Source organism: Leptosomus discolor, chromosome 1 (assembly GCF_034619465.1).
Source record: "Leptosomus discolor isolate bLepDis1 chromosome 1, bLepDis1.hap2, whole genome shotgun sequence".
Classification (NCBI taxonomy): Eukaryota; Metazoa; Chordata; class Aves; order Leptosomiformes; family Leptosomidae; genus Leptosomus; species Leptosomus discolor.
In genome coordinates this window covers 204643381-204670633 of record NC_141391.1, presented here as the reverse complement: position 1 = coordinate 204670633, position 27253 = coordinate 204643381, and the positions used below count along the sequence as shown (strand labels likewise).

The window sequence follows — 27253 nt, the reverse complement described above, 5'->3', positions numbered from 1 at the left end:
TGATTATGATAATTAAGAAGTGTTAAAAGAATATTGATCCAAATCTTGTATAAAGAAAGAAGATATTAAGGATTTTTAATTAAAACAACCACTCCAGGAAGATTTGACCCAAATACTTCTGAAATACAAAAATCAGACATTTTAACCACAAGGCTAGACAAATGGTAAAATTCAGTGTAGTACAGAGAGGGAGTCTGCTCTGAAAAATGACAATTTAAAGATACATTTATTTTGTATGTTGAGATTACTAAACCAAATCTCTACAGGCTCTCCACAGTACTGCACTGCATCCCAACCACTCATTGCAGGAGACTGCAATCAACACCATACTCATTGTGATTACATAAAACTGCACATTTTAGTGGATCCATGATAGGAATAAATAGTAATGAAAGCAAAAATAGAAAAAACTTGTATCAAGCACTACAGTACAAAAGCATATCATACTGGTACAAAACAAAGATCCTCTCCTGGCCCAATATGTTGTCTCTTCAAAGGACCACCAAAGGATGCTTAGGAAAGCGCATAACGAAAGCGTAAGCAAGAGAAATTTCCCAACATATACGACTGGCTCCTGGTTACCTTCATTTCAGGGATATCAGTAATCAGTCAAAAAAATAAAATTGTTCACACATATGGATCTGACCTGCTCAAATATGACATTTCATGTTGTTGTATTGTCAAACTGGAGTGAAAAAGACTGTTGAATTGTGATGTTAATGCACCTAATCAACATATTGGAGGAGAAATTTAATGAGGCTGCACATAAATACCCAGAAATTAGAAACAATACTGCCTATCTCTCAGCAAGACCTGCATATATGGCATTGAGTCACACTAGGTTTTATGTCATCAAACAGGGGAAACGAAAAAACTGATTTACTTTCATATAAGGCAACAGTTAGAATTTTATTTGATACGTGATGTTGGATCCTGGACAAACCAACAGTTACAAACAAAGCTCTTCTATAACAGCAGTTGAGAGGAACGGTTACACTTCTGCTCAAAATCTTCCCTAACAAGATCAGGACATTTAAGTTTAACATATTTCTGTATCTATATTCACAGGTACCCTTAAGCAGAAGAGACAAAATGCCAAGGATGAATGGAAGTTCCAGTTCCAGGCTGGCCGACTGTCACCACACAGCACTGCAAAGTCGCTCTTCTCAGCAGTGGGAAACGGGCAGATCTGGAACCTGCCCTCCCTGAGCATGCCAAGAAACTAAATACTTGCCCTCAGGGAGAATATTCTGCTTTGAATCGGTAAAACTATGGCATTTTGGTCCTGCCAGGAGCAAGAGGAAGACCAGGATGAAGACTGTCACACAGGAAGTCAATCAACCTCTCTAGCTGCTTGAAAATCAACAAAACAAACCCTACTGTAACAGCACAAAGCTGACGGTTGTAACCTAGAGTGAGAAATTTTGGTTCTATTTAAAAAAAAATAAATCTATAACTAAAATTTAAGTTCAGTACGCTACAATAGAGGCTATAAATTTATAACATCCATTTTTGTAAGTCTTTCTACAGAAAGTAAAGGCTTTCAGTCATCCATGAATTGATAAGTCATGAAATATTAAAAATTTAGGTTCAACGACCCATTAAATAGGTTAGATGGAATTGCAGAAGGTATTTATAGATATTATACTTCTTGCATAGATGATCCTGCAAAGCGGTCATAACTACCAGTTTTTCATCTTTTATTCAGTTATACTTGGTTTTATCAGATAAAGAGCATGAAACATCATCTGTCAGCATGAAACATCATCTCTCAGCAATTAATTAGAAAGGAAAAAACCCTGTTCTTCAAACACAACACTTTTATACAGTTTCCGCCACCCTTTAACACAACTGTGAAATTCTGCTAGTTATACCATGTATCACTTAGCTTTTCTAACCTGGAAAAAAACAGTTTCTGACACTCATGTGTTTGGCAAGCACATGTGTTGGGTAAAAAAAGTCAGCAGCCAACCAAGGCAACCAATGAACTAGTGAACCGGTGTGCTGTCACAGCCATCAACAACAGTGGTCAATGAATTTAACTGCACCGTGTCTGTAGGCGGTGATATGTGGGAAGGGAATGGCCAGGTGGGAACGAGGGAAGAGAGAAATTTTGTATTAAATACTATTACACTTCAAGAAATCCATTGGGACTTTTTTGCTTTTCGGAGCAGTGACCATGTATGTGTTCCATTTAAACACCTGCAAAACAGAAGCCTTACTTAGGAACAATACGCAGCAAATTAGTATTTCTCCTGCTTTTATGGCATTCAAAGATAATACCATTTAGATGGACAGAAACATTCAAAGACACAACCCCTCCATAGACTGCTAAAAACATCTTGCTATACATGTTGAGTTAAAAGTTTGTGTAATTGGTAACATTGACTGTATGGCTCCTACATCATCACAAATCATTTACGGAGCAAGAGTCTAAAATAGTAATGTGCTGCACAAGGCAATTTCCATGTAATTCAGGAATAGATTAAAAGCATAAAAGAACCTACACTAGGTGTCCTATTTCCGTTTCAGTGGAATAAAATGCAATCAAGAGACATAATTTCTCAGGTTTCCATGACTAACTTATTTTTGCAGTTGGTGATTGTGATAGCTACTGTATTTTTTGAATAATCATTGTGTCAAGACTTTTCTGTAATATTCAGTAATTATAAATCTGAAGTTTTTGGATGTTAAAATTAAATCACCATAAAAAGGCTTAATCCCCACAAAATACTATATCGATCTCCAAACTCTGAAAATTCCATACAAGAGATAAACGGAAAGCTGCAAAAAAGCAGGAAAGAATCAAGAAATCAATAAAGTCTTTTGATCTCATGGATGAAAGATAGCCACCCTCCTACTAATAGGGCTATTGCCTACTTCAGTAAGAAGACACAGGAGAAAAACAAAACTGAAGAAAAAAATGGGGATGCAGTTATGATTTGGCAAAGACAACGCTATTAGGGTCATTTCAATCAACTGTGCTATATCCTGAACACTTTTCCACCTCCCAGAAGGCCTTTCACATAAGCTTTACATAATGGATAAGTAGCTCCCATGGCTATCTTCTGGAATCTCTTCAGTAAGCAGAAACGGAAGTATTGCTCAAGTGTATTTTAAAATGTCCATAGCAGAATGTGCACTGCAGTCAAATGTCAAAAAAAAATGGTATCAAAGAACCAACTGATCAGGAAGTGTTGTTATCACTCTGCTATTTCTCAGTAAGATAAGCTCAAGCAGCAGAGACCAAAATGTTGTCCAAGGTATGCTCTGGTTGAAAACACTTACCCTGGGGGCCTTTCCCTCTCTGCCACTGAAGACTCAGACCTGCTTTTCAAGAAGTTCTCAACACATCTTCTCCAAGATGACACATTAAAAACAGAACAACAGGTAAGACTATTACTGCCAGGAGTTAGTTATTGGATCAGGACATCCGGACTATTCCTCTGGGCAGCCTGCACCTTCTTAATGGCTGTATTCAATTTTACTACCAGAAGTAACAGTCTAGAAAGTAGCAGCTCAGATCTCCTCCAACTTAAGCAGTGTTCAAATTTAAACACTCAATACTATCTCTGTCTTTGCACATCTTGTCCTGCAGAAGCACTACAATACTGTTAAAACTTGACTAATTTTATCTGGAAAGTGTACTAAGACTTTGTCATCTCAAGAATAATTTTAAGACCATAACCTCAGAACTTGCATTTCTAAGACACAATTTTGCACTTAAAAGAAATGAAAAAAAAAGGGAAAAGGAAAAATAGAAAAAGGAACAGAACAAACGTTCATACAAAGACTTTTCTGTCTCCAAAACTGTTCTCAATTTATTTTATAACAGAGAAATCGTACAATATGAATGCTACCATGGTAACAACTCACTTTATTGAACAAGAGAGAAAATAATTATCCCAAACCTGCATATCATGCAAGCACATGCAGTAAATTTAGTGCTGCCCTTTTTCCCCTTGCTATTTTTCTTCTTGCAAAGAGAAATAGATTTTGAATTTATACCTTATAGCAAGCCAGGCATCATTTTACTTGTCCCTCCCACTTCTTTGTATATTTTACACCTCTTGAGTGCATGATTTGAAGGACCCAGCTACTTACAAAAAGAAAAAGGGATTAATGAATCAGAAATGCTCTTCCCCCTCCTGAGTTAAGTACAGAAGACTCCTATGTAAATGCTTCACGCATTTAAAAAAAATGAAGCCCTAAGGCAAGCACAGCACATGCTTAGTATTCACTCAGTATACTTAAACAGGAACCCTTAACACTTATAGTAAACCAAAAGTTATTCATCTCCAAACATAAATTAAACCTGATTTTACTGTGCTGTCCAAATATTCTTCATAATATTATGTTTGTGAACATATTGTTTTATTTTATGTACAAGCGACCGTAATATTTTCAGAAGAACTGCATGGATTTAGCCATACAAATCCAATTAATCTCAATAGAAGTTGTATGGCTAAATCCCTGTGCTTGGCTTTGACATTTTGGAAGCAGTGGGGGAGGTTTTTCAAGCAGTGAAGATGTATTATCCAAAACTCAGTTTTCTCAAAGAGAAATAAAATAGCATGTAGATACTTACAGATATCAACAAACACATATGTGACACTGCCAAGAAAAATCACATTCCTAGCAATGCAGGCAACAACTTCCACAAAAGTCTATTTTACAAAAAGTAACAGTATTATCCTGCAGTCTGTGAGGTAAAACTAATCACATGTACATACTAGTTGGATAAATTATTCTTATTTTACCTCTAGTTTTGATCTTTTTATTTCATTTGCAGTGGATTTGCCTGTGATACAAAATGTTTAAGAATTAATTTAATCTTATGTTCACAACTAGAGGACAGCCTAAACAACGTGTTTGGGATAAAAACATGAATTTTGTGTAAAAGGTCACTTTAAAGAAGTGACTTGGAAGTGCTGTTTAAAAAGATGATCTCATTTGCCACAGACCTTCCTCACTTTTTTTGGTTTATTTACAATCCTGAGCAACTTAAAAGAGTAGAAAGAAAACTATTCTTATCCAACTTCAGCAACAAAGAATGCAGCTGATCATGGCTATTTCTTGGTTGATTTCTTCAGTTACTAGGAACAACTTATGTGTACACATATTAATGCACACATACAATACAGGCTGTGCAAAACCTTAATTCAGCAAGCTGTCTTCACGGAGCTGGAACTCTCCAAACCACCCAAATACAACTTATCTTGATACAGAATTCTTTCTGAAATAGAGACTGTAATGGTATGTCCTTTATAAATACACACACACACACATATACTACTAAATATATTTAACACCTCACTATGAAGCTCGTAGAGAAAATGAAAATACAATTCCAATAGTTGAACTGGCAAAATTTACAATTCCATGCAAAAAAGGCTACTCTTAGATGCCTTCTCTCTTCCCCCAAAGCCCTCAACAACCAATACCAGGATTTCACTTAAATATCAACTAGCTGCTTCCCATCTTAAGAAACATAAACCAAAACCACTAGAGATGTTTCCCATACAGCAGCTGAACAGTTAAACCCCAAGAGTGCTGTAACTGTGGAAGAAATATAAATAATACCTCATTTGACAATAACAGGTTTTGCATTTGACAGTATTTTGTATGGACATGCTTTTTTTTTTTTTTTCCCCAGTTCAAGTATAATTCACACAGAGGCAGTGGAGACTTATTTCTTTGTTTTGTTAAAGAGGAGAAAGTAAGTGACCATTTGGGAAGTAGTTGGGCATATAAAGTCTTTTAAAGCAGCTAAATGATAAGGACAAATTCATCCAACAAAAGCCATCATGATGCAGTTTATTTTTCCTGTGTATGCATAGCTTGACTGGTTGCTCACAGGAAGGCTTAGCCCACATGCTAGTTGAAAAGTTTTATTTAAAGCTTGTTATATTTTAAATTAATCCATTAGACCATTCAAGTACCATATCCTCAAAGACTTTTTGCCAGAAAGGGATGATAAAGCTGTTACTTCATAAAAAACTAATGCCATTAGAAGTAAAAACATTGCTATGTAAATATAAAGCAACATTTTTTTTGCAGTGGTATGTTCTGAAAGCCTTATAATCTGACTTAAAACAAGTTTATAAAAGCATTAGCATGTTACAAAAAAAACCATCATCGATTGGGACAGTATCTGAAACAGTAGACTCTCTGGTCAGAAGCTCTCCACAAAGCCCGCTTCAAATTTTGCTTTATGCAAAAGCTGTGAATTCTGGGGTACAGAAGAACTTCAGTATATTAAAAATGCTTAACATGATTAAACGTAAGTGAAAGAACTATTTAAATAGACTTAAACAAGAAATTGTTTTGCAAGGAAGACTTTTATCCATAAACCTTTCCCAATGCGAAAATGTCAAACGCCCCTCTGCCCATGTCTCTTACAACCTCAGCTACTTTTATCCCCCTCACAACTCAGAATCACAGAATGGCTGAGGTTGACAGGGACCTCTGGAGGTCATCTGGTTCAACACCCCTGCTCAAGCAGGGCCACCTAGACCAGGCTGCCCAGGACCATGTCCAAATGTTTTTTTAATATCTCCAAGGATGAAGACTCCACCACTGCTCTGGGCAACCTGTTCCAGTGCTCGGTCACCCTGACAGTAGGAGTGTCCTGATGTTCAGACAGCACCTCCTGTGTTTCAGTTTGTGTCCGTTGCCTCTGTTCCTGTCACTGAGTACCACTGAGAAGAGCCTGGCTGTCTTCTCTGCACCCTCCCTTCAGGTGTTTATATACATTGATGAGATCCCCCTGAGCCTTCACCTCTCCAGGTTGAACAGCCCCAGCTCTCTCAGCCTTTCCTCCAGTTCCTTCATCATCTTCATGGCCTTTCAGTGGACTCTCTCCAGTATGTCCAGGTCTCTCTCGTACTAGGGAGGCCAGAACTGGGCACAATACACCAGCTGTGGTGCTCACCAGTGTTGAGCAGAGCAGCAATTCCTTCCAGTTGCTCACTACATCCCACTGCACTCCACACACCCTCCGCTCCTCCTACTCCCCCACTTCTCAGCAGAAGGTGCTCCACACCCTGTGCCTGGGTCTTGGTGAGGTCCCTGCTAAACGGCTAGCACCAGGCTGAACAAAAAAAACCAGCCTGTGCACGTGCTAGAGTCTCCTGAACAGAAGGTATGAACGTGGACATCAATTTTCATTAGATTGGTAAGACTGAATATCTTCGAAACTTGTGCCTTTCTGTCAGTTTCAGCCAGAACTAGATAACCTAAAAAAGGGTATGAAGGATATAAACAGGGTGAAAGAACCCACAGATACATGGTTGAGTCTGTTTCCTTAGGAAACCAAGCTAGAAGACACTCAAGAAATGAGTGGCACTCTGAAAAGGAGAATAAGCTATATGCCAAAGATCATCACATCAAGCATATTAAGTACTCGGGCGAGGCAGCCTTATCAGTTATCCTCAACAACTTAGGCAGTACTTCCCTGCTCCAGACAAAGCAATGTTTGGATGTATAAGTCAGTAACTAAACACTGGCACATGTTCCTGTTCTTCATTTCAAGTTTGGTTTTGGTGGGGATTTTTTGTTTGTTTTAAAGTATAAACCAAATCCTTCTTTAAAAGAAAGAAGAAAATCTAGAAAACTGAAACAAGCATGAGATTCCCATGCAGCCACCTCTGACCAAACCTTCCTGGTGGTCTTTAATAGTAGTAGCTTGTTGAAGAAATCAAGGATGAAATGCAGACAGTAGCTATTAATGTATGCAGGATATTTCACAAATAAACTGTTAGTTATTAATTCAGAAATGTAATTTCCATTCAGTTGACTAATGAAATGAGATACCCCACTGTAAGATTTTTTTCAGAGGACAGTCATCATCCTTATCTAGGTTCAGGGCTTAGCTTTTAGTCTCTAAATGCTATTTTCTTGAAGTGACAAGACTCTGGCACTTCTGCCTGAGTGCAATCCACAAAAAAAAATGTCTCCCTCCTTTTAGGCTGGCTCATCACCAGCCAGAGCCTGAGTTACAGTTCCCAGTGGCAGAATGCAGCCTATTCAAAACAGCATGATTAATTTAACTAAAAAGAAAACCACAAGCAGAGAGAAATGGATTAAAAACCAACAAAACCCTACATACACATGGTCTTATCTGAGACTTGCCTTGTTAACATTCCACTTTTTTCAACCATAGGGTGAAGAACTTGCTGGTATTGCCCAAGTGCAACTGCTGCCTCTGACACTATAACCTGAATCCTTCCCCCTCTCCAACACAACCCAAGGCTGAATTCAGGTATTGTTCCTCCCATTACAAAGCAACTGAAAGCAAGCCACTGCCAGGTTCCCAGAAAGCCGGGGAAAGGCTTAACTGCATTTAACCCTTAGGGCTCCCTGCAGCCACGCAACACCCTCTGGTGCCAGGCACACACGCATTCCCACGTTCTTCATAACTGTTAAATGCTGTATTTGAGAATGCCACAGATGACACATGCACAGAGCATGGAAACGGTGTTATGAAACAGGGGAGTTTCATTTTCTTCAGTGCAATCAGGTGTTACAATTTTCCTATAAAAATGTAATGGCAGGACTACAGATGTAATACAGTATTAACAACTATCCAGTGGTTTTTTCCTCCAGCAAATAAATGTATTCAACTTTCCAAATTTGTTCCCCAGGTTCTCTGTAAGAGGAAAATCCAATAATGTAACAGACTGACAGGAAGGCAGCTGTGCCCAAAAATACACTCTTTACCAATTATAGGACCATTATTCACAATAAATACACGCTGCTACGTTCCTTGTGCTCAGAATGGGAAGTAAAGATAGCAGTATATGTGTTATGTTTATAGATGTCCAGCTTACCACAGCTGCAACTTGCTATTTAGATGTGACAAAGAAAAAGCTGAGACAATGAAAAAAAAAAAAAAAAAAAGTATCTCAAGTACTGATGAAAGTGACTGGCAAGTCTTATTCAACCAAGAGGTTAGCCTTCTATTTGGAAGAAAAACACTGGTGACTTACATTGGGTCATCTAAATACCTGACATAACCAAAGATTTCAGTGACACAAATGAAATTATCACTAAAGTCAGCTACTTGGTAAAGACGTAGTCCAGACATCGGGATTTATCATAGCTGCATTTTTATCTGAAGCATTAAGTCTGTCACCTTAAGTTCAACAAAGAATTAAAGAATTTCAGAAGATAGCCTATTTCAACACAAATTAAATAGCTTTCCAAATGAATACTCAAGTGTTTGCTTGTCTTCTACAGTTTAAGACTAAGTTGTGTTATTTTTAACATATATTTATTAAGTATTGTCACTTAATAGCACATCCTCTTTCCTTGAACTTTTACTGTAGATTCCTACAGTGATCAAAGCATCCTGGCCTATCAATCAGTTACAAAGTTGATCAGTTAACGCCTCTGTCATTTCATATAACGTACTCAACTATGAGTACATATTAAACAATCTAAAGATACCATTAAAAAAAATTACAGTATTACAGAATAACTAAGAAAAATACTTGCACACGTTTTCAGAAGCTTCAATGACTCCATTTATAAGCAGTGAGCAACCTTCACAAAGATGCCTGTACTGTGTCAGTGACTTCACCTACAGAGTACCCCCTATACCAAGGATTTGTCTCTCATGCATGCTCGTGAGCGTGTGCCTGGAGCACAGGGCTAGCTCCAGTATCTCTCCAGAACAGCACTCATTTGTTCTAACATCGCTAGAAAACAAATAAACATTAAAAAAACCAAACAAAACCAAAAACCCCAGAAGCCCCTTGTTTCCAATTCTTGCCTCTTCCTATTTAAAACACACTAGGATTCAACATCAATTTAAGCAGCTTTTCTCTTACTACTAAGGAAATCCAGTTAAAAGTATTATGAAGATGACAGTGATTGACAGTTACATGATGACACACTTGGCACACATCATATCTGCCAATACTTACTTTTTTCCTCATTCATGTAGGTTTGTGGGTTGGGTTTTTTTCAGAAGAGTATAATATTTATTAGTACAATATTTCCTCATTCAACATGCAGGAAAAGTTGTTTAGCTTTTTAGCATTTAGTTGTAAAATAAGAGTTAATTATTTTTAAACAAATTAAATCCCTGTGTTTCAGTACTTCCATGCATATGAACACGACCTTAAGCAAGCCTATCATCTGATGCAATAGATACTTTATATGGATAGCACTTTTATAGGTAATACAGATAAGAGTATTGTTCTGCTCATGAGACGGAGTTAAATCATGAAATATTCAGTTTTAATTAAGATTACAATATCAAAGGCAAGGCTTAATGCAGAATTGAAGTAAGGATCAAGGTTAATGCCTATTCTAAAGCAAATTTACATAAATTATGTTTTGCTAGTGTACCGTGAGTCTTATTTTGTCAATTTATACCATGTGAGATCATAGAAATCAGAGATGGAAAATGTCTATTAAGCCATCTTCACTCTCCTCCCCCCCACGCAGAATTCTTTCCTCCAGTTTATGTCTGAATGCTTTGTCCACTATCATTTTCAACAGCTCAAGCAGTGCAGCATTCCACTAAAACTTCAGGGGAGACTATTACACACTTTAATATCTCCAGTAGAAAGGTTTTTTTTATGGTATTCAAAGCTAAGATTCCCCTCATCTTATTTCATTACTCCTACTTAGACCTCTTTGGACTCCCCTAAATGAATCCTTTCTTGGCACTTGAAGCCTATAAATACTTTCAGACATTTTCATCATCCCCTGGTAGCTATTTAGCCAAATTAGTATAGGGATCATCTCTCTTCATCTGAACATCACCAAGCACACAGATAGCTATAAGTAATAATTACATGTGTTCATTTCCTTTAATCTTTCTTCACAAGTCATTGCCTTCTAGCCTTTAATTTTTGCCACTCTTCATGCCTACATCTTCTTTTAAGTGTTACTACATTCCAATTATTTTCCTTTCTCTGAACAGCTTTATTTCAGGTCATTTTCACTTATGCATGCTAACTTGAATTTACCACTTTATCCTGACTTCTCACTGGTGTGTGTAGGTTTTTGTGTTTGGTTGTTGGGTTTTTTTTAATAAAACATCAGTCTCAAATCTCTCCTCTGTTCATGTCAACCAACCACAGAAAAAAATAAAATTACGTGCACTGGAGACCAGCATTTTAGTTTATTAAAAATATGATAAGCAGAAGTGCCTAATAAATTCAAATCGTTTACATTACTCATTTTTATGTCTGGCTCTATTTTTCCAGATTTTAAGCACCATCAACTTTGGGCAATTGGTCTGAAACACCTTTGGTTTTCCGAGTACACATAATTAACCTTTTTTCTTTGTATTTAACTTTTTTTTAGTATCTGCATAAACACTTCCACTAGCAAGAAAATTAAATCAAGACTTCAAGCATTATTTGTTATCTCCTACCGTATTGATGATTCCCAACACATTTGCTACCTTTCTTCCTAACCACTCCAACACACTGAGCTACCCCAGCGCCTGAGCACAACAGTTACAGACGCCTCACCCAAGCCAGACAGAGCAGGCTTCGCTCTCATCGGACAGAAGTCTGTGCCTCTGAAGTGAATTCCCAGCACCGAGCAGAATTAAAATTTGGGCTATTTTCGGTATGGGAGAGGAGAACAAGATACTGGTTTGAGTAGGAGTTAATTTAATCACTGAAGTGATAAAAGGAGATTTCTTTTGTGCTAAGGAGATACTGCCACGCTAACTCTCCACCTGTACCTCTTTACTTCTCCCAGTCACTAAGAAGTGGTCTGGTTCTGGTCACGGCTGCACAGAACACATGCTAATTTAAGTTGCCAAATACCACTCCACAGTGAAATGCCTGTGAAATGTCCTACCACGAGGTTAAAACCAGCAAGGTCTCAATGCTCTTTGCTCCATCTAAGGAAGGAAGGAAAAAGGCAGGCCAAGCATGTGTTGACTGGTGGACAAGCCTCCACGCAACAGCTGCAGTCAGTCACCACGTGTTCCCAGTTAGTCACCCTTTCTCCTTCGCTACTTCTACTGGTAGCCCATCGCATTTTACAGCACAACTTGGTAATTTAAACAAAAAGTGTAGCCATGTCAAAAGCCCACTTGCAAGAGCTAAGTATCCAGGATGAAGTTAAATGGCAAGCCTCTGCCACTATTAACTAATAGTCAGCTAAAAACAAGACAGATTTTTCAGGATATGATTAAAAAGCAATACAGAGAGATTATGCAATTGATGCCCCTGCTATACCTGTTCAGCGAATCAGAACAGATTACTTCAGCCTCCCAGTCTTCTAGACTGTCAGTCTAGCATCTTTCGCAAGCACTACAGTCACACAAATTATTAAAAAGCTTTTCTCTACACCATCAGTGTTATATATCCATTAGAGGCCACTCCAGGCTAGAAAATATTTGTTGCAAAATGTCTTCCTAGGCCATATGCTAGTAATAAATAAAAAAGGCTGGAAAAGATCATTTCATAACAACAATCTTCAGTTTTCTTCTCATGTCTGTGTGGTATTCTCTTAAGTCAATCTGTTTACTCTCTGTATCATCTATAGCAAATCTTTTTATGTACATGATTTGTTAGTTCATCTTTTCATGTTCTCTTACATATTTCTTGCCTAGCTGTCTAGAACGTGGAACTTCCTCTTGTTCATTTTATGTAGGTCACAGATGGTCTACAACATATCCAGCACTCTTCAATTATTAAACTAGATCAACTTGGGTCTTCATCTTCTGTATCTTTGCCTTTTAATAAGTACTCCAGCTACCACCCCTGCTATTTTCTTAAAGTCACCACTAATCAGAGTCTGAACTCAGAACCTTTCAGAGACACAGATGTTCTGTCTACTCCTCATACTGGAATGTTTTAATATGTTCATAAAAGAATGATGAATTTCCCACTCTTCATTTGTATTATATTTCAAGAAACATATATATCGAAGGCAAACAGGTAGGAAAACAACATGTATGTAAAAATACGCACACTGAAAGATACCTTTCAACGTTCTACGTGAATTGCTATGGAGACCTAGCATCATGTCCTGTTAGAAATGGCAACATATATAAATTTATAATCATATTCAGAAATAAATCCCAGTTAGAAAACAAGACAATAATTTGAAGATTAAAACTCAGAAATTTTGGTACCTTTTTTTTTTTTAAAAAAAAGACCTTTCTCTACATTGGTAACAGCAGAGCAATGGATGTTTATCTGAATGAAATTAAAGTTGTCCCATCACATGTCAATGAAACACACTTACAGATCAGCATCTGCTCACCTAAACGAGATCTGTCTTCAAATATCTCAATTTTAATTTCAGTTGTTAAGCTGTGCCCAAAAATCCACTCTGAATAGGCTAAGCCGTATTTTTTAATTTACCTCTAAAACACTTCATAAAATTTAAATAACTGGGTGGCCTTTCATTTTTTTATAATTCTTCCATTAATTCCACTTGCAGAGGTTACACCTTGCATCTTCATATTTCAAGACAAAGGTAGAAGATCCTGCCTTTCTTGACAAATTTGGCCTTCTCCCATGGAAAAAGATCGCTCTTAGAGCATTTTCCACAAGACATTGAGCTGTTCTGTAGTTGCTGTTATTGAAATATGGTTCAAAGAAGTATGGTTCACACTTTCAGTTCAAGGATGTAAAATGACAAATCACCATCACAGAATTCTGCAAAATAAGTTTCTACCAGGAAAACCTTGTCATTGAAAAGACAGGGTTTCAGCACTTGTTCTCAGGAATAAGTCAAAAGCAGTCCAGCAAAACGGGATGGGAAGGCCAACACCAGCTTGCCAGCCATGCAGTGCAACCCTGGGCATGTTCCTCCCAAGTATACAACGCAGCATAACTGGCCGCAGGAGGAATGAGTGGGAAGATGTACAAATCAATGATTTCCCCTGTTCTGCAAACGTTTTGACAACAAATATGACATCCAAGAAGGGATACTTGATGGTGGTTTTTTTGTTTTACAAGCAATTCAGAATAATTACTAAGAAACCACCTCTTGGCCAATATGAAGAATAATTACTGAGAAAAACACTTTTTTAGTCCTTCAGGATAGAATACCTTTAAGATAGCTACAATGGAAATATTTACATCTGAGACTGTCTGGACTCCACTTCTATTTGATGGAGCAAAATCAGTACATCAGGACACGGTTCCCTGTAAACTAATAAAGATTTTAAAACTTTTTATAAAACAGAGTGGGTTTAGATGCTCATGTCTACATCAGGGTACATGGACGTTCTCTGCATGCCTATTTCTCTCCATTAACTAGAAAAGCACATGAAGTGACTAGCTTAGATATAATTTTGCTGTGCAGACACTTATAGATAGCTAGAATCAATTTAATTCAAAATAATCACTTTTTTTTATCTTGTCCAGCCTCCTCCACCTCCTGTGAGAAATTAAGTCATAAAGTAGTAAGGGCAGAGACCTCATGCAGCACCTAATGCACCTTCAGATATTCAGCACCATTTGCAGCCTTTACCAAAAAAAAAAAAAAAATTAAGTTCATGGCAGGTTCATCTGTTGGTTAGCCAAATCACAGGGACTTTTTTTTCCCTAAACCCACACTTTTCTGAATCAAGCTTTTGCAAGTCTGAGCTACTGTAGGACTTGTTTGCGCTTATTCTGTCACTCTTCATATTTTAAATAAGCAATATTTGCAATGTTTACTAAGAATATAAACTTTTCATAAGTGACATTTACTCATACCCTGCTACCAATTTTCCACACTGCTCCTCCCAAATATTTTGCCGTTTTCATTTCCATAGATGGAGAAGAGAGATTGTGTCAATTCTCAATTATTCCTCATCTATCAAGAGACACTCTTTTGTCAACAAGCTTCATATTCTGAAATCCTCTTTTTCAAATTAACCGTAATGCAGCTGCTTCTTTTGTCCAAGATACTGTGGCAAGCCCCACTATCCCCTATCAAATGAACACAGAAAGCAGCAGAGGGTCTTTGAGGGAGGAGGGATGTCAAGCAGAAAGTCAGCAGCTAGAACTGATGCAGCTGGCAGGGCAGAAACAGTACAAGTATGCTCCAAAGTGATCCAATATATTCTTTAACGTATCATTTTTCTACCTTGTGCTCTGTCGTTGCACATGTGCCCAGCCTTGGTACCTTCCAAGCTCATCAAAAACTGGAAGGGGTCCCTGGTACAGATACAATGCAACAAATTTATTTCACTGTTATACAGTAAAACCATCTGTATTGAATTGACAGGTGGGGTGTAAGCACATAAAGAGAACATAAACTAGATAGGGAGATACAAGCGCATATAAAGCAGGGAGAGGAGGACAAGGACCATATCAGAACTAGCCCAAGAAGCATCAGTAAAAAGAATGTAAAATTATACCCAACTCTTCAAGCAGCCATTGTAAACCATCTTTTGCACTATTACTGAAGCTGCAATTGTATTCATCACTCTATGTGCAGGGAAATAAGACATATTTAAAGAGTGAAGGCTTGCAAAATTACGATCTTGACACGGTACCTGTGTCCTTACAACTCCACTGAAGTAAACACTAAGGAGCAAGTAAAGCTATTCAGGCTAAAAGACAATGGCAGCAAAAAGTAAAGTAGGTAAAATTGTCACTGAGTAGTCTTAAACCTGGAATTAGACATTAATTCTAGCCACCGGAGAAATGAAGAAACAGGGATATTCAGTGTCACTATTTGACCACAAGGGCTAGTACTTGTTTTGAAATTGTACTTCACTGAACCACGTTCTATACAAATGTTCAATAAAGAGACAGTTCATTCCCCCCAAACAGGTTGTGATCCAAATTATCAGAGAAACCAGACAAGTTATTTTTAAGAAAGAGACAGACAAAATTTATGAAGTGTTAATGATGTCACCTGGGGCTTAATAGATTTTTCTAGTCTTATATCTTCCTAGTCATACCATCTTAAAGCACAAAATTTGCAAGAGAACTAATCAACTCTACCCTAATTCTCCAATTTACCTTATCTCAGTATTGTGTCCTAACTTATTTCTATGAACAGTTGGTGATTCTGGAAGAGATTATGTGCATGCACTGAATGGTTAAAGCAAAGTGATTAAAAAACTTATCATAAACAGGCTGGTTTTAGATATATATGTTATCAAGAGAGGTTGTGCAGTACTTGCTTAATTAATCTTTGCTGTCTTAATAGATGAACCAGATGTACTATTATGTTCTTTGTTCTTTCCTAAAGAGGGATGAGCCGATTATTTATCTCCAAACAATAGGAGTTCATGTACCACAGTGAAGAATTTTTTTTTTTTAAATTTGGGAAGCAATCACTAACAAGCTTCAGCTGCAACTGCTTGATGTAAACACAGTATGAATTTGTTCCTGGAGTATTAAACAATGTTCCTTCCATTAAGTACATGAAACCAATTTCTAAATAAGTATGTAAAGAAAGGGACGGAAAGGACAGAGTTTGGATGGAGGGAAACTCTGATTCATCTTTCATGTAGTCATATTTACTTCTTTTATACACTAACACATTTTCATAGATAAGTTAAAATTTAAAGCTTCAAATAGCATTTACAAATAATGAGCTGAGAGAACAGAAGTTAAAGAAACCGTTGGTTGATGCAACACATGTTATATAGCATGCAATCTAACACGAGAAGGGCACAAAGGAATACGTAACATTAAGCTCACAGGGCCACAAGAACTGTTTGTGAAAGTTATTACCAGAAGCTCTTAAAAGAAATAAGGTACGTTTTCTATCCTAAATTACTGAAAAGAAAGAATTCAAACAGAATACAACAGAATTAGACTAAGAATGCCTCCCAAGAGATTGTAAAGCTATATTAACAGTATACCCCAAAAAATGGAAACAAGATCAAGCTAGGTCATACAGCATAGCATAGCTCAACCACAATTAGTTTTTCTAAAAGATCTTTTCTGTATCAACTAAAACTAGAAAGAATCAAGCATATTATTCACAATTTTAACTAGAAAGTACTACTTGAACCAAGAACACTTATTTTTATTCACAGCCATACTGAAACTTAAAAAAAAAAAAACAAACACCAGAGTTACTCATTTGGTTAAAAGTAATGTTTTTCTCCTTTCCCTTTGCTTAACAGCAGGCTCTCTCAAGCTGCCATAGCCAGTGCTAAAGTGCTAACCTATGTCACCATGCTGTGCATCACATTAAGTTCCAATTTCAGCTCATGAAATTCTGCCAGGTTAGTCCAGTAACCAATAACAGAAAATGAGAAAATAAGAGTTATTTATTACCTCTTATCACCATCTTCCCAAACCTACTGAAAATCAACACAGTACTGATCAATAGATTACTGCGCTTTCTAATCAATAGACAGATCCGGCAAAATAAAGCATGTCTGCTGTATAATACACCAATGAAAGAATATAGGCATTAGGATCAAATACAACAGCAATAATAGAAATTTATCCAAAAACTGCAGCTACAGAGGTGCCAACTGTGAAGAATACTGTTCTAACAATTCAAAAAATCTTTTAGGTGTGGGCAACCATGAAGTCACAGGATCAAAACGCTGCATTACAAACCCGTTTGGACAATAAACCTGCATGGGATACACAAATTACATATGGTTGTTGTATATGACATTATATAAGACTAACAAATATTTTGTGCTGGCAAGTTACGCCTGAAAGGAGAAGTTTACTTGGGCCAGTAATGAGAATGAGATAACCCCAGTCTACAGTTTGTATTCAATCATTCCTGTCATTGGGAGGCTATGAAGCAAAGGTTTTCTAATGAACTAGATAGAGGAGAGTTATGCCATAAATCTTAATAGATCTCATGAAGTAAAAATAAAATAAAAAAGAAGCTTTTAAGGCCTCTTCCATCTAGTTCCATGTTTTTGCAAAAGTGCTTCCCCCTGCTACAGCAGGATCATTCTGGGGATGACAACTTCCCTGGCCAGACTGGATTAAGCTGTGCAATTTTATGTACTTTCCTCTGAATGAAGAGGACAGTGAAATGCAAACAGTCATTTGCAGATAAAATTAATAGGGCAGAAGCAGAGGCTTGTAATTTAAGTCTAGAACTCAAGAAGTTAAAAAAATAGGAAAATAAATGAGAGTATGTTTGTTTATATCCCAGAAACAAAATTTAGAAAAACCTACATATACAATCAACTCCAAGAGGCTCTAACTTTTACAATTATCTCACTTCTGAATGTTCACTACTTAATACTCAATAATTCCACATTTTAGCAACATATAAAATAATTATTTAAGTATATCAACATTTTTGTATACAACTGTTCAAATCTCTACCTAATTTCGAGGTACTGCTGCTCAGTACTGCCCAATGGGCGTATCAAGCAAAGTAAGACACTCTCCAAATTCAGATGTATGACACACTGTAATTATGTCTTGAATCAGCTTGCAATATTATCTATGAGATTAAAAATTTAAAAAAAAAAATTCAACAAAGAAACAAGGAATCTCACCACCATATAAATTTCCATCATGAAGCTGTGAATGTTAAGCTTATCCGAGAACAGGATAGAAGTATATTGTACCAAGATGCTGTCCCACACACTTATGTAGGTAACTTTTGCTACAAATTTCAGGTAAAATTTTAGCACTGACTCTACCTAGTTATCCAGAAAAAAAAAGACAAAGCACACTACTTCCAGAATTTCCACAGTAAAGGGGAAGCAAAGAAAAGCAGTTTCAGAGAAGAAAAAGCAGAATCATCAGCAACTTTCATTTTTCCAGCATTCTGCTTGCTTTCAAAAAGACTGATGACAAAAAAATAATCTACTTATGGACATACAACCAGTACAAGAGCATGATCTCTATTTTTCCGCACACTCCAAAATAAAAATGTCTTCGGCTCATATTCGTTCTGATCCATAATAAGGCCTCTTGGGGAATAGTGTAGCTCAACACATATTTTTAACCAGACCTTTTTCTCTGGAAACTCACCTACCAGCTCACTTTTCAATGGAGAGTATTCTATTACCGTTAAACACTCCAGTTGTGCCAGATGTAAAGTGTTAATATGAGCAGTCCCCGCAACAGCAAGGAAAGCTGGATGACAGCACAGGAACAGCTGACCTGGCAAAAATTAGTAATTCTCATTCTGCCAAGAGTTGTCAAGTGTAGAATGGAAAACTTTGTATTTTCAAACATTAATACAACCTGAGCTTGTAGAAGCAACTACAGTGTCTTCCATTCGAAAAAACTGTTGACAGCATTCCTCTTTGTCAAAGTTGTTTAATGAAGGGGATCTAACATAATGCACTAACAGAGTTAGTACTACAATCGTGACATAGGTACCTGGCATCCAGAAAGGATATGCCCTAATGAAAGCAAACCCTTCATCAAATAAGTAGATAACAAAACCAGGCATCTTTCCAAACTTGCAATCAGAATTTTACCATACTTCGCAATTTACACAAAAAGCACAGTTTAAATACCAAATTCTCATCTGAAAAAGCAAGTTATAAAGTATGCTTCTAACATGACAGGGAAAGAAATCTTGCAGGTAAATTGCCACATACTGTCCCAGTTTACATATATAATACTAGCTACTCCTTAATCTATCCACATAAGACAGAGAAGAAAGCAAGACAAAAGGAAAACGAATCTCTCAGATTCACACGCTCCAGGAAAGAACATTTTTTTTTTTTCCCATTAATTAAAGGAAATTGCATTCCTCTGGCTCCCTCCAGCTGGAAGCACGCTATGTACATCAGTGGTTTCGAGTATTTCCAATAGACCCATATCATATTGGCACTTAACACTCTACTCAGTCTCATATCCGCAGACTTATTCTAACTTCAGATAAAATGCTCTTGCTCTGTGGCCAACAATTTTCAACGCTGTTTATCGTTTTGCCAGACTGCAAAATTTTAAGTTTGTTAATCTTCATTCCAAATTCTTAGACATTTACAACAACATTAGTTTTAAGAATTTGTGGTACACTCAAGGAAATTCAGATGCTTTTCTTAGATCCAGTATCAAACAGATAAGTAAGTGTCTAATAAATGAAATGTAGACTATGACGTGTAACATACCTGACAAGTCACCATACACCCACAGAGATAAACAGCCTTTGTAGAAATCCGTTTCCAAATGCACTATAATCAGAAGTGAATTCCTACTATACAACTACCTGAAAATATTTTAATGAGTAACTGTAAAACCAAACCTGATTCTGAACATAAACAGAGATCAAACTTTAAGATGACCTAATAGTCTTTAACTTTAATGCATTAGAGTGAAAACGCAAACAGAACTGGTTACAGATCCATTACCTAATTCAGTAATTTTCAGCTATTAGTGTTTTCTGAGAAGTCATCACACCTCTGCATAGATGTCTTTCCCAAAATTCAAGGATGTAATAACAAGAACAAAATATGCAAAAGTACGCAAGACAAAGGGTTTCATTCTATTTTACCTAATGTAGATAATAACACCATAGCTCAAAACTACAAGCAGATCCAGTCAATTCTCTTTACTAAAAGCGTATTTCACCGGAAAGCACAAATAAGATAAAATGTCTAGAAAAAGAAAAATGTTTAGGAGAACTGAATTGATTTGAAGAAGCAATTGAAAAATAATTTTGGTAGAGGAAAAAGCATTGGTTAATTTTGACTTGTAAACCATAAAACCAGAACCACTTACTTGCTTACTGGTTGTGATATGATATTAACAGCCCTTGTCCCCTTCAGTGTAAAATAAGCTGATTTAATTTAAAGCAATGCTGATAATTCGTGCATAAATTCACTCATGCATCCTACACTAAGGCACATTTTTATAAAGAGAATAGTGTTATATGTCTGTCTAAATGTAGGAAACCTAAAATGAAATACTATTCTACAATCCAGAGCTGAGTAGATCTCAGAACCTTTGCAAAACGCACTTGCAGTAGGCATTATGAAGCTTCTTTGTATCCTTCCATTCTGTAACAATTGCACTTGGACACAACGTACATTTCATACTCTGCACAGTGGGTCCACGTGGACACATAAATTATACTCCTGGTTGTGCCCTAAGCCTGAAAAGCATCAACTGCTGTACCCAGGTAAGGAGATTCTGTGACTTATTTGTTGGTTTAGGATGCAGACTGCATCCTGCATTGTTTTTAGGATTGTGTGAAAGTACATTTGCATTTTTTCACCGTTACAAAGAATGTTTTATCTTTTAAAATACTTCAGTCACCTGCTCAACCTAGCCATATATCCAACCAGAACACAAACTGTGCAAGTTCTGTCCCAGGCACAGAACTTAACTGCCCAGTGGTGCTGGCAATATCATATTCGATCTCTTACATTATTATACAAAAGTGCATCTGAAGAAAAACATTTAAAGATCTTGTCCTCTGAAATGTTTGCATAAATCAATAGTCCTTTAACCTCCATTATCTCTTGGTTTAAGAGCCAAGCAAATAAAGTCAAACAAACAAATTCAGTGACATGTTACAGTAACACACAATGCGTTAAAGAACAGTATCATGACAAATTAGAACTACTAAGAAAAACAGAATATTCTGGTGGAAAAGAAGCACTGAAAACTTCTCCAGTGACTATAGATCTATATTCACATAAGTAAATGACATCAATGGCCTAAAATATATTAAAAAAAAAAATCTTACTTTAACTTCCTCTGCAACAATCCTCACTAGATGTGTGAAAAATATGTTTTAAAATAATAGCACAAAACCAAGAAAAATTTCAGCTTCTACAGGGGTAACTGAAACAATTTTCAGTTGCAGAAGGGGGAATTTGCATATTTTGGTTTTTTTTTTCCTGGTGCTACTCTCCTGTATAGTTAGTGGGGGAAAAACAAAATGAATGAGTTCGAGTCTTTCTCCTGTAACCCAGTTAGGGCAAGAAGTTACAGCAGGAAAAACTTTGTCTCATATCAATTACAAAGATCACAATTCGGAAAGGAAAATGTTAACTTCTTGTTTGGAAAAAAGTATGAGACCATTTTAAGGACTAATTAATATTAAAAGGCAAAAGTTAGATTAAGATTCAAATTTTTAGTTGAAAGTCTATTTAGTAGAAACTAAACATTTTCAATAAACCCTAGCATTACACCAGAAAAGTGAAATTTTGCTGCTTATTAGCATAAAAGTTTCAGTTTTGAAAAGCCAATAACCGGAATTTTCATGTGAATAGAAATTATGCACAGAAACAAGAAGCAATAAGAAATACCACGAATTCAGCAACATGACAGATCTTAAAGCAGCTGTTAGTTCTTCTGGAATCTTGACTGAGATTGTTGACCAACTTTAAAGCCAAGGCATGCTATTTTCTGACAGTGCATGGCGAGAATTAATAAGTATTTGGTTCGTGTACAGCCTTTTAGTTTACAAATGAAAGAGCACATTAAATTAATGTTGAATCAGTTCAGAAGCCAAATATTTGATTTAAAACATTTTAAACTTCTGTACAATTCAAGAACGATTTCCATGCTGTACACACAAACAAGGAAACAAAAGCTTGCGGTATCTAACAGCAAAATGCATCAATACTGCTAAGGATAACCCAGTTCCTAAATATTTATTTTGTTTGAAAAATATATTTACAGAATAACTAACATCAAAAATCAGTGGAATATAAATTATTTTAAACCATTCAAGAAAAAAAATGCAATTAAATATTACGCTTAGATTAAACTACTTTCAAAGTCTAAAAGTTGTTGTATTTTATGTCACATTAGACATTTCAATAATTTTAAATTAAAATTTAATGCAAAAATTGTTTTCATAATTAAAAATATTTTTATAATCACTTATTAAAATTTATTTTGGTATAAACAAAATTAATTTCAACTTCTTTGCCCTAACCTGGTTAAGGTTTGATACAATCTTTTAATATCTTTATAGCTTAATCTGCATATATTTAAATAAATAAATAATTACAGCTATTCTTTGATAACGCTGCCATCTAGTGTACACTCTATATTAGTAGGAATCATTTATTTGAATTTTTTCACACTGTAATTTTGTCTAAGGGGGAATTACACTCCATGTATAAACTATGTCTTCAGTATTACTTAACTATGCTTTGGAATAATGACATTTCTCCTCTCATCTGGAATGCATGTTAAATACGCAGACATATTAATTTTGAAAATACACTGCAAAACTCTGTTATATAATATGTTCATGTCTTAACTATACCGAGATGTTTTGATGGCCAAAAATAATAGAATATACAGCTACCATCCTACACACAAAGTTTACTACACAGTGCTCCCAGTCTTGTCATCATCATTCCCTTTCACATTACTTGAATAAACTAAACTGAAATTTACTCCTTCAGACTGGCAAAGTTCAGGCAAAGCGCTAAATTTCACAGTTGCAGATAGAAAGTCAATTGTTCTGCTTCTTGCCTGTTCTTTCATCTTATGCCTTAAAGGTTGCACTCTTTCCATCTTAAAAATGAAATATTGTTGAAAGATCACAGTGACAATGTCTTCAAATGCTTGAAGAAAGAAAGGCAGAGTGAAAGAAAGGCTTAATACAAGAAGTACCTACATGGTGGATCATTAGTAGAGTTAGAGCACAAGAGAAACCAATCTGAACATTACTTGGATTCTATCTTTTCTTCTGAATTTCTGTAACAGTCTCAAAAGACTCCATTTCTTACTGAACTGGTTACTAGACCAACCATTATTAACAAACTGACTTCATTAACCAAGACAACTGCCTTTTGCCTCAGTATTCTGAGTTTCAGCTTCAATGCTTCATGTCTGAAACCAAAAATGCACTACCTCGAGCAAAACACAAAACCAACGTCCTTTAAGGAAAGGGCTGTGACCAATATCTTGACTAATTGACAGACTTGATCAACAGTACAGTGAATTAAAGAATCAACACAACATTCATAAAAAAGCTGTTATCTCAGGCTACATCTGACACTAGCCAGAAAAAAAGTGAATAGATATAGCTGGCTAAATTTATGCATTTTTAGGAACACTAAGGACCTTGGTGTTCTTTCTACTCCAAAGTTGCTATAAGCAGCTACAGGGCTGCAGCCATTATCCAAAGTCTGGTCAGACACTGCCTGCTTCAACAGCCTTTGGTGTCTCTTCATATGGCATTTACCCATAGGAAACATCACGTAGCTTTGAGATACAGAGTTAGGGTTTCTTCTGAAAGCACAGTGACTTCCTGAGGTGCCATGAGTTGACAGAAAAAAGGCAAAAAACAGGCACAGGATGCATAAATGTGTCTAAACTTGATTTTTTTCAACCACTTCCTGAACACCTCTGAAAGCTGATCCACTGACCGCTCAAGAGGGTGCAGACTATAAACTGAAAAATCACTCATCTAATTACAAAAAAGTAAATGCTTGTATTAACAGATTTTTGAGGTTGTCTAATAATTTCTCATGCCTCAGATCATACAACCACCTTTAACTAAAGGAGCTTGAGAGAAAACATTATGTGAAGGTCTAAGTTGCCTGTTGCATCTGTAAAGCACCTGGGTCCTCACTACTATTAACAAAGACATTCCCATACCACTGATTAAATAAAGTACTACAATTCTCTATCTCCTCTATTGCCTGATTTTACAATATGTGTATTTATGGTTGGTTATTCTACAAATTTGGGAGATTAATTTCATCAAACATCTGTGTAGACACTGAACAGTGATGATTAAAGCAGTAGCAAAACTGTTTCGGTATTTTGAGAATATATATCCTAGAACTTTACATGAACACAGACACCAGATTTAAATAATCCTCGGTTAAATTTGAGACCTAACAAGGAAAGGTAGAAAATATTTCTATAAGGAAAAGTTAAGCACAACTGGAAAACAGGAAAGAAATTAAGATCTTCTAAGGCAGACATGAAAGAATCAAGCTGACAATAAAAAACTATCTTTATTCATGCAGAAGAGATATTTACACTTGACAAAGCCAGAGCTCTAGAGAAAACTCTAGATTTACTTAATTCCACTCAACTCTATAGTTATGCTGCCATCTAGTGAAACGGGATACTGACTCTCCTCTGCAAGACTTAAAAGTTGGTCCAAACGAAAAACATTACCCTGAAGACACATGTATCACAGCAAATACCTTTCACCTGCAAATACCTTATTCTTCCCTCTGCTCCTTCTTCACCACTACATTTTTGGAACATGCGTTACAAGGTGACTAATTTTGGCCATAGGACAGTGAACATTTATACACCCCATTCAAAATGCAAACCAGCTAACAGACTTCTATGAGAAGCCAAGGAACTAATCAACACAAATCACAGTCCAGGATCAGGAAAAAGCTAGCTATAAGAACATTTCAGTCCATTACACAGATAAAATCTTGAATTCATAGACAGTAATACAAATAAATATTACTCTGAGCCTTCAACTTAAATTACTGCTGGGGTTGTTTTCTCATTACATTTCATTAGAATGATGACTTACAAAAACCAATGTAAAACCTTTTCAGAAATTCCAGGCAGTAAGAAGGAAAGTAAGAAAGTAAGGATACACTCACCTGGGAAAATATATTTGCAGTTGGAGCGACTCTGTTGTCCACAATACTATGTAATATTGCTAATAATCTGTCCAGGGGAAATGGCTTTGGCCCAAGGAGGTGATTGCTGGTCTGCAACACAAACAAGACTTTTTAATCCAAGACATCTTTCCTGGAGTACCACAAGATGTTATTCTCACACCTTTTTTCGTCTCTGGAGAGCCACTATAATTCACAGTAGACTTTCATACAGCCTACTTATATATTATGGAAAACACTGAATACACGCTTATTAATTAAGATATAGACCTAGAGCTCTAGTTAACATGGCAAGAGTTCAAACTGCACAATAAATAGGAACATTTTGGAGCCATAACAGAGGATGTGATGCCAAATTTCCTGTCACTGGATTTATAGATTTACTTTTCCTATTCAATTACCTTGCCCAATCTAAGGATTAAAGCAGAAAGACTACATTTTTGGTCGTTCTCAAGGTGTAAATAGTTTTCTTCAGTTTACCAACAGTAAGACATGTTAGGCTTCTTAAAAATCACACAGCATTTCTAGCTAGTGAAAAAACAAAATTAAAGGTTTAGATTTATTCTATTGTCTACAGTCAGTCTATAATCCACAATCACTTACAAAGAACTGCATATAACAGGAAAATAGTTTCTACAAATCTATAAAACCATTAAACAACTTTTAAATATATTTTTGTGTTCTACTTACTGAACACATACTTTACCAGCATTTACATTTTGAAAAAGCAAGAGAAGATTCTGTTAAAGTATCAATGTATCCTCTTCCTGTGAATCATTTTAGCCAAAGCCTTTTCTCTTCCTTTCACAGAGAGGTACAAAGTCACATCAAGAGTTCCTCATCTTAAATGCCATCATAAACTAAATCAATGGATTCAGAAAGAGTATCAGTACGATCATGCACTCCCATTGCACAATACAGAGACTTAGTCAAGGGAGCCAGAAGAACTCGCTAGTAGATGCCCGGGGCTAGTCGCAAATCACTGTAAGTGGCCTGAGAAGATCCTCTCTGAACAGTGCAGGAGCTTTGCTGGCCGCTGTACTCAGACACCTACATTTTCCTGTCTTAGCCTGCAAACTGAAGTGGGCCACGAAGATGATTAAGGAATCAGAGCACCTGTCCTACAAGGAGAGGCTGAGAGCACCGGGTTTGTTTAATCTTGAGAAATTTCATCAAAACACCTGATGGGGAATGTAAAGATGACTGAGGCAGACTCTTCTCAGCAGTATCCAGTGAAAGGACAAGAGGCAATAGGGACAAACTGGAATTCAGATAACTATATTTAACCGTAAGAAAAAACCCTCTTTTTTACCCTGAGAATGGTTAAACATCACAACTTATTGTCTAGGCAGGTTGTGGAGTCTCCAACCTTGGAGACATTCAAAACTCAACTGGGCTCGGTCCTGAGCAACCTGCTCTAGGTAACCCTGCTTGAGCAGGGGGGTTGACTAGACCAGAGGTCCTTGGCCATCTCTGCTCTTCTGTGAATTTCACTTTCTGAAACCTAATTAAAAAAAAAGATCAACTATCTCTGGAGGTATATAAGGTATTAACTGCTCACTTTTACCAGAAAAATTGTTCAATTTTGTATATTTTGGCTGATTTTAACTTTTTAGTTTTCGTTTTCTCTTTTGCTTCCTTTATATCACAATGAAAATGTTACTGATACCAAAATGAAAGAAAACATGAGGAAATCAGAAATGAGAACACTTTGACTTACTGTTTTACATAGGAAACATCTTTACTACTATATTTCTACTTTTTTAAAATACACTCAGTCATAGGACAATTCTAGCTGGA

At 36.4% G+C, this 27253-nt stretch overlaps 1 protein-coding gene across 1 annotated transcript in view; it reads right to left on the bottom strand.

Annotated features, from left to right (window-relative positions):
* Positions 1 to 27253, bottom strand: part of ORC5 (origin recognition complex subunit 5) — a 67364-nt gene that overhangs the window by 14071 nt on the left and 26040 nt on the right. Inside the window, exon 12 of the mRNA XM_009946453.2 lies at positions 25436 to 25546. Within this exon, the coding sequence (XP_009944755.1) occupies positions 25436 to 25546 (111 nt within the window). The remainder of the gene's footprint in view (positions 1 to 25435; positions 25547 to 27253) is intronic.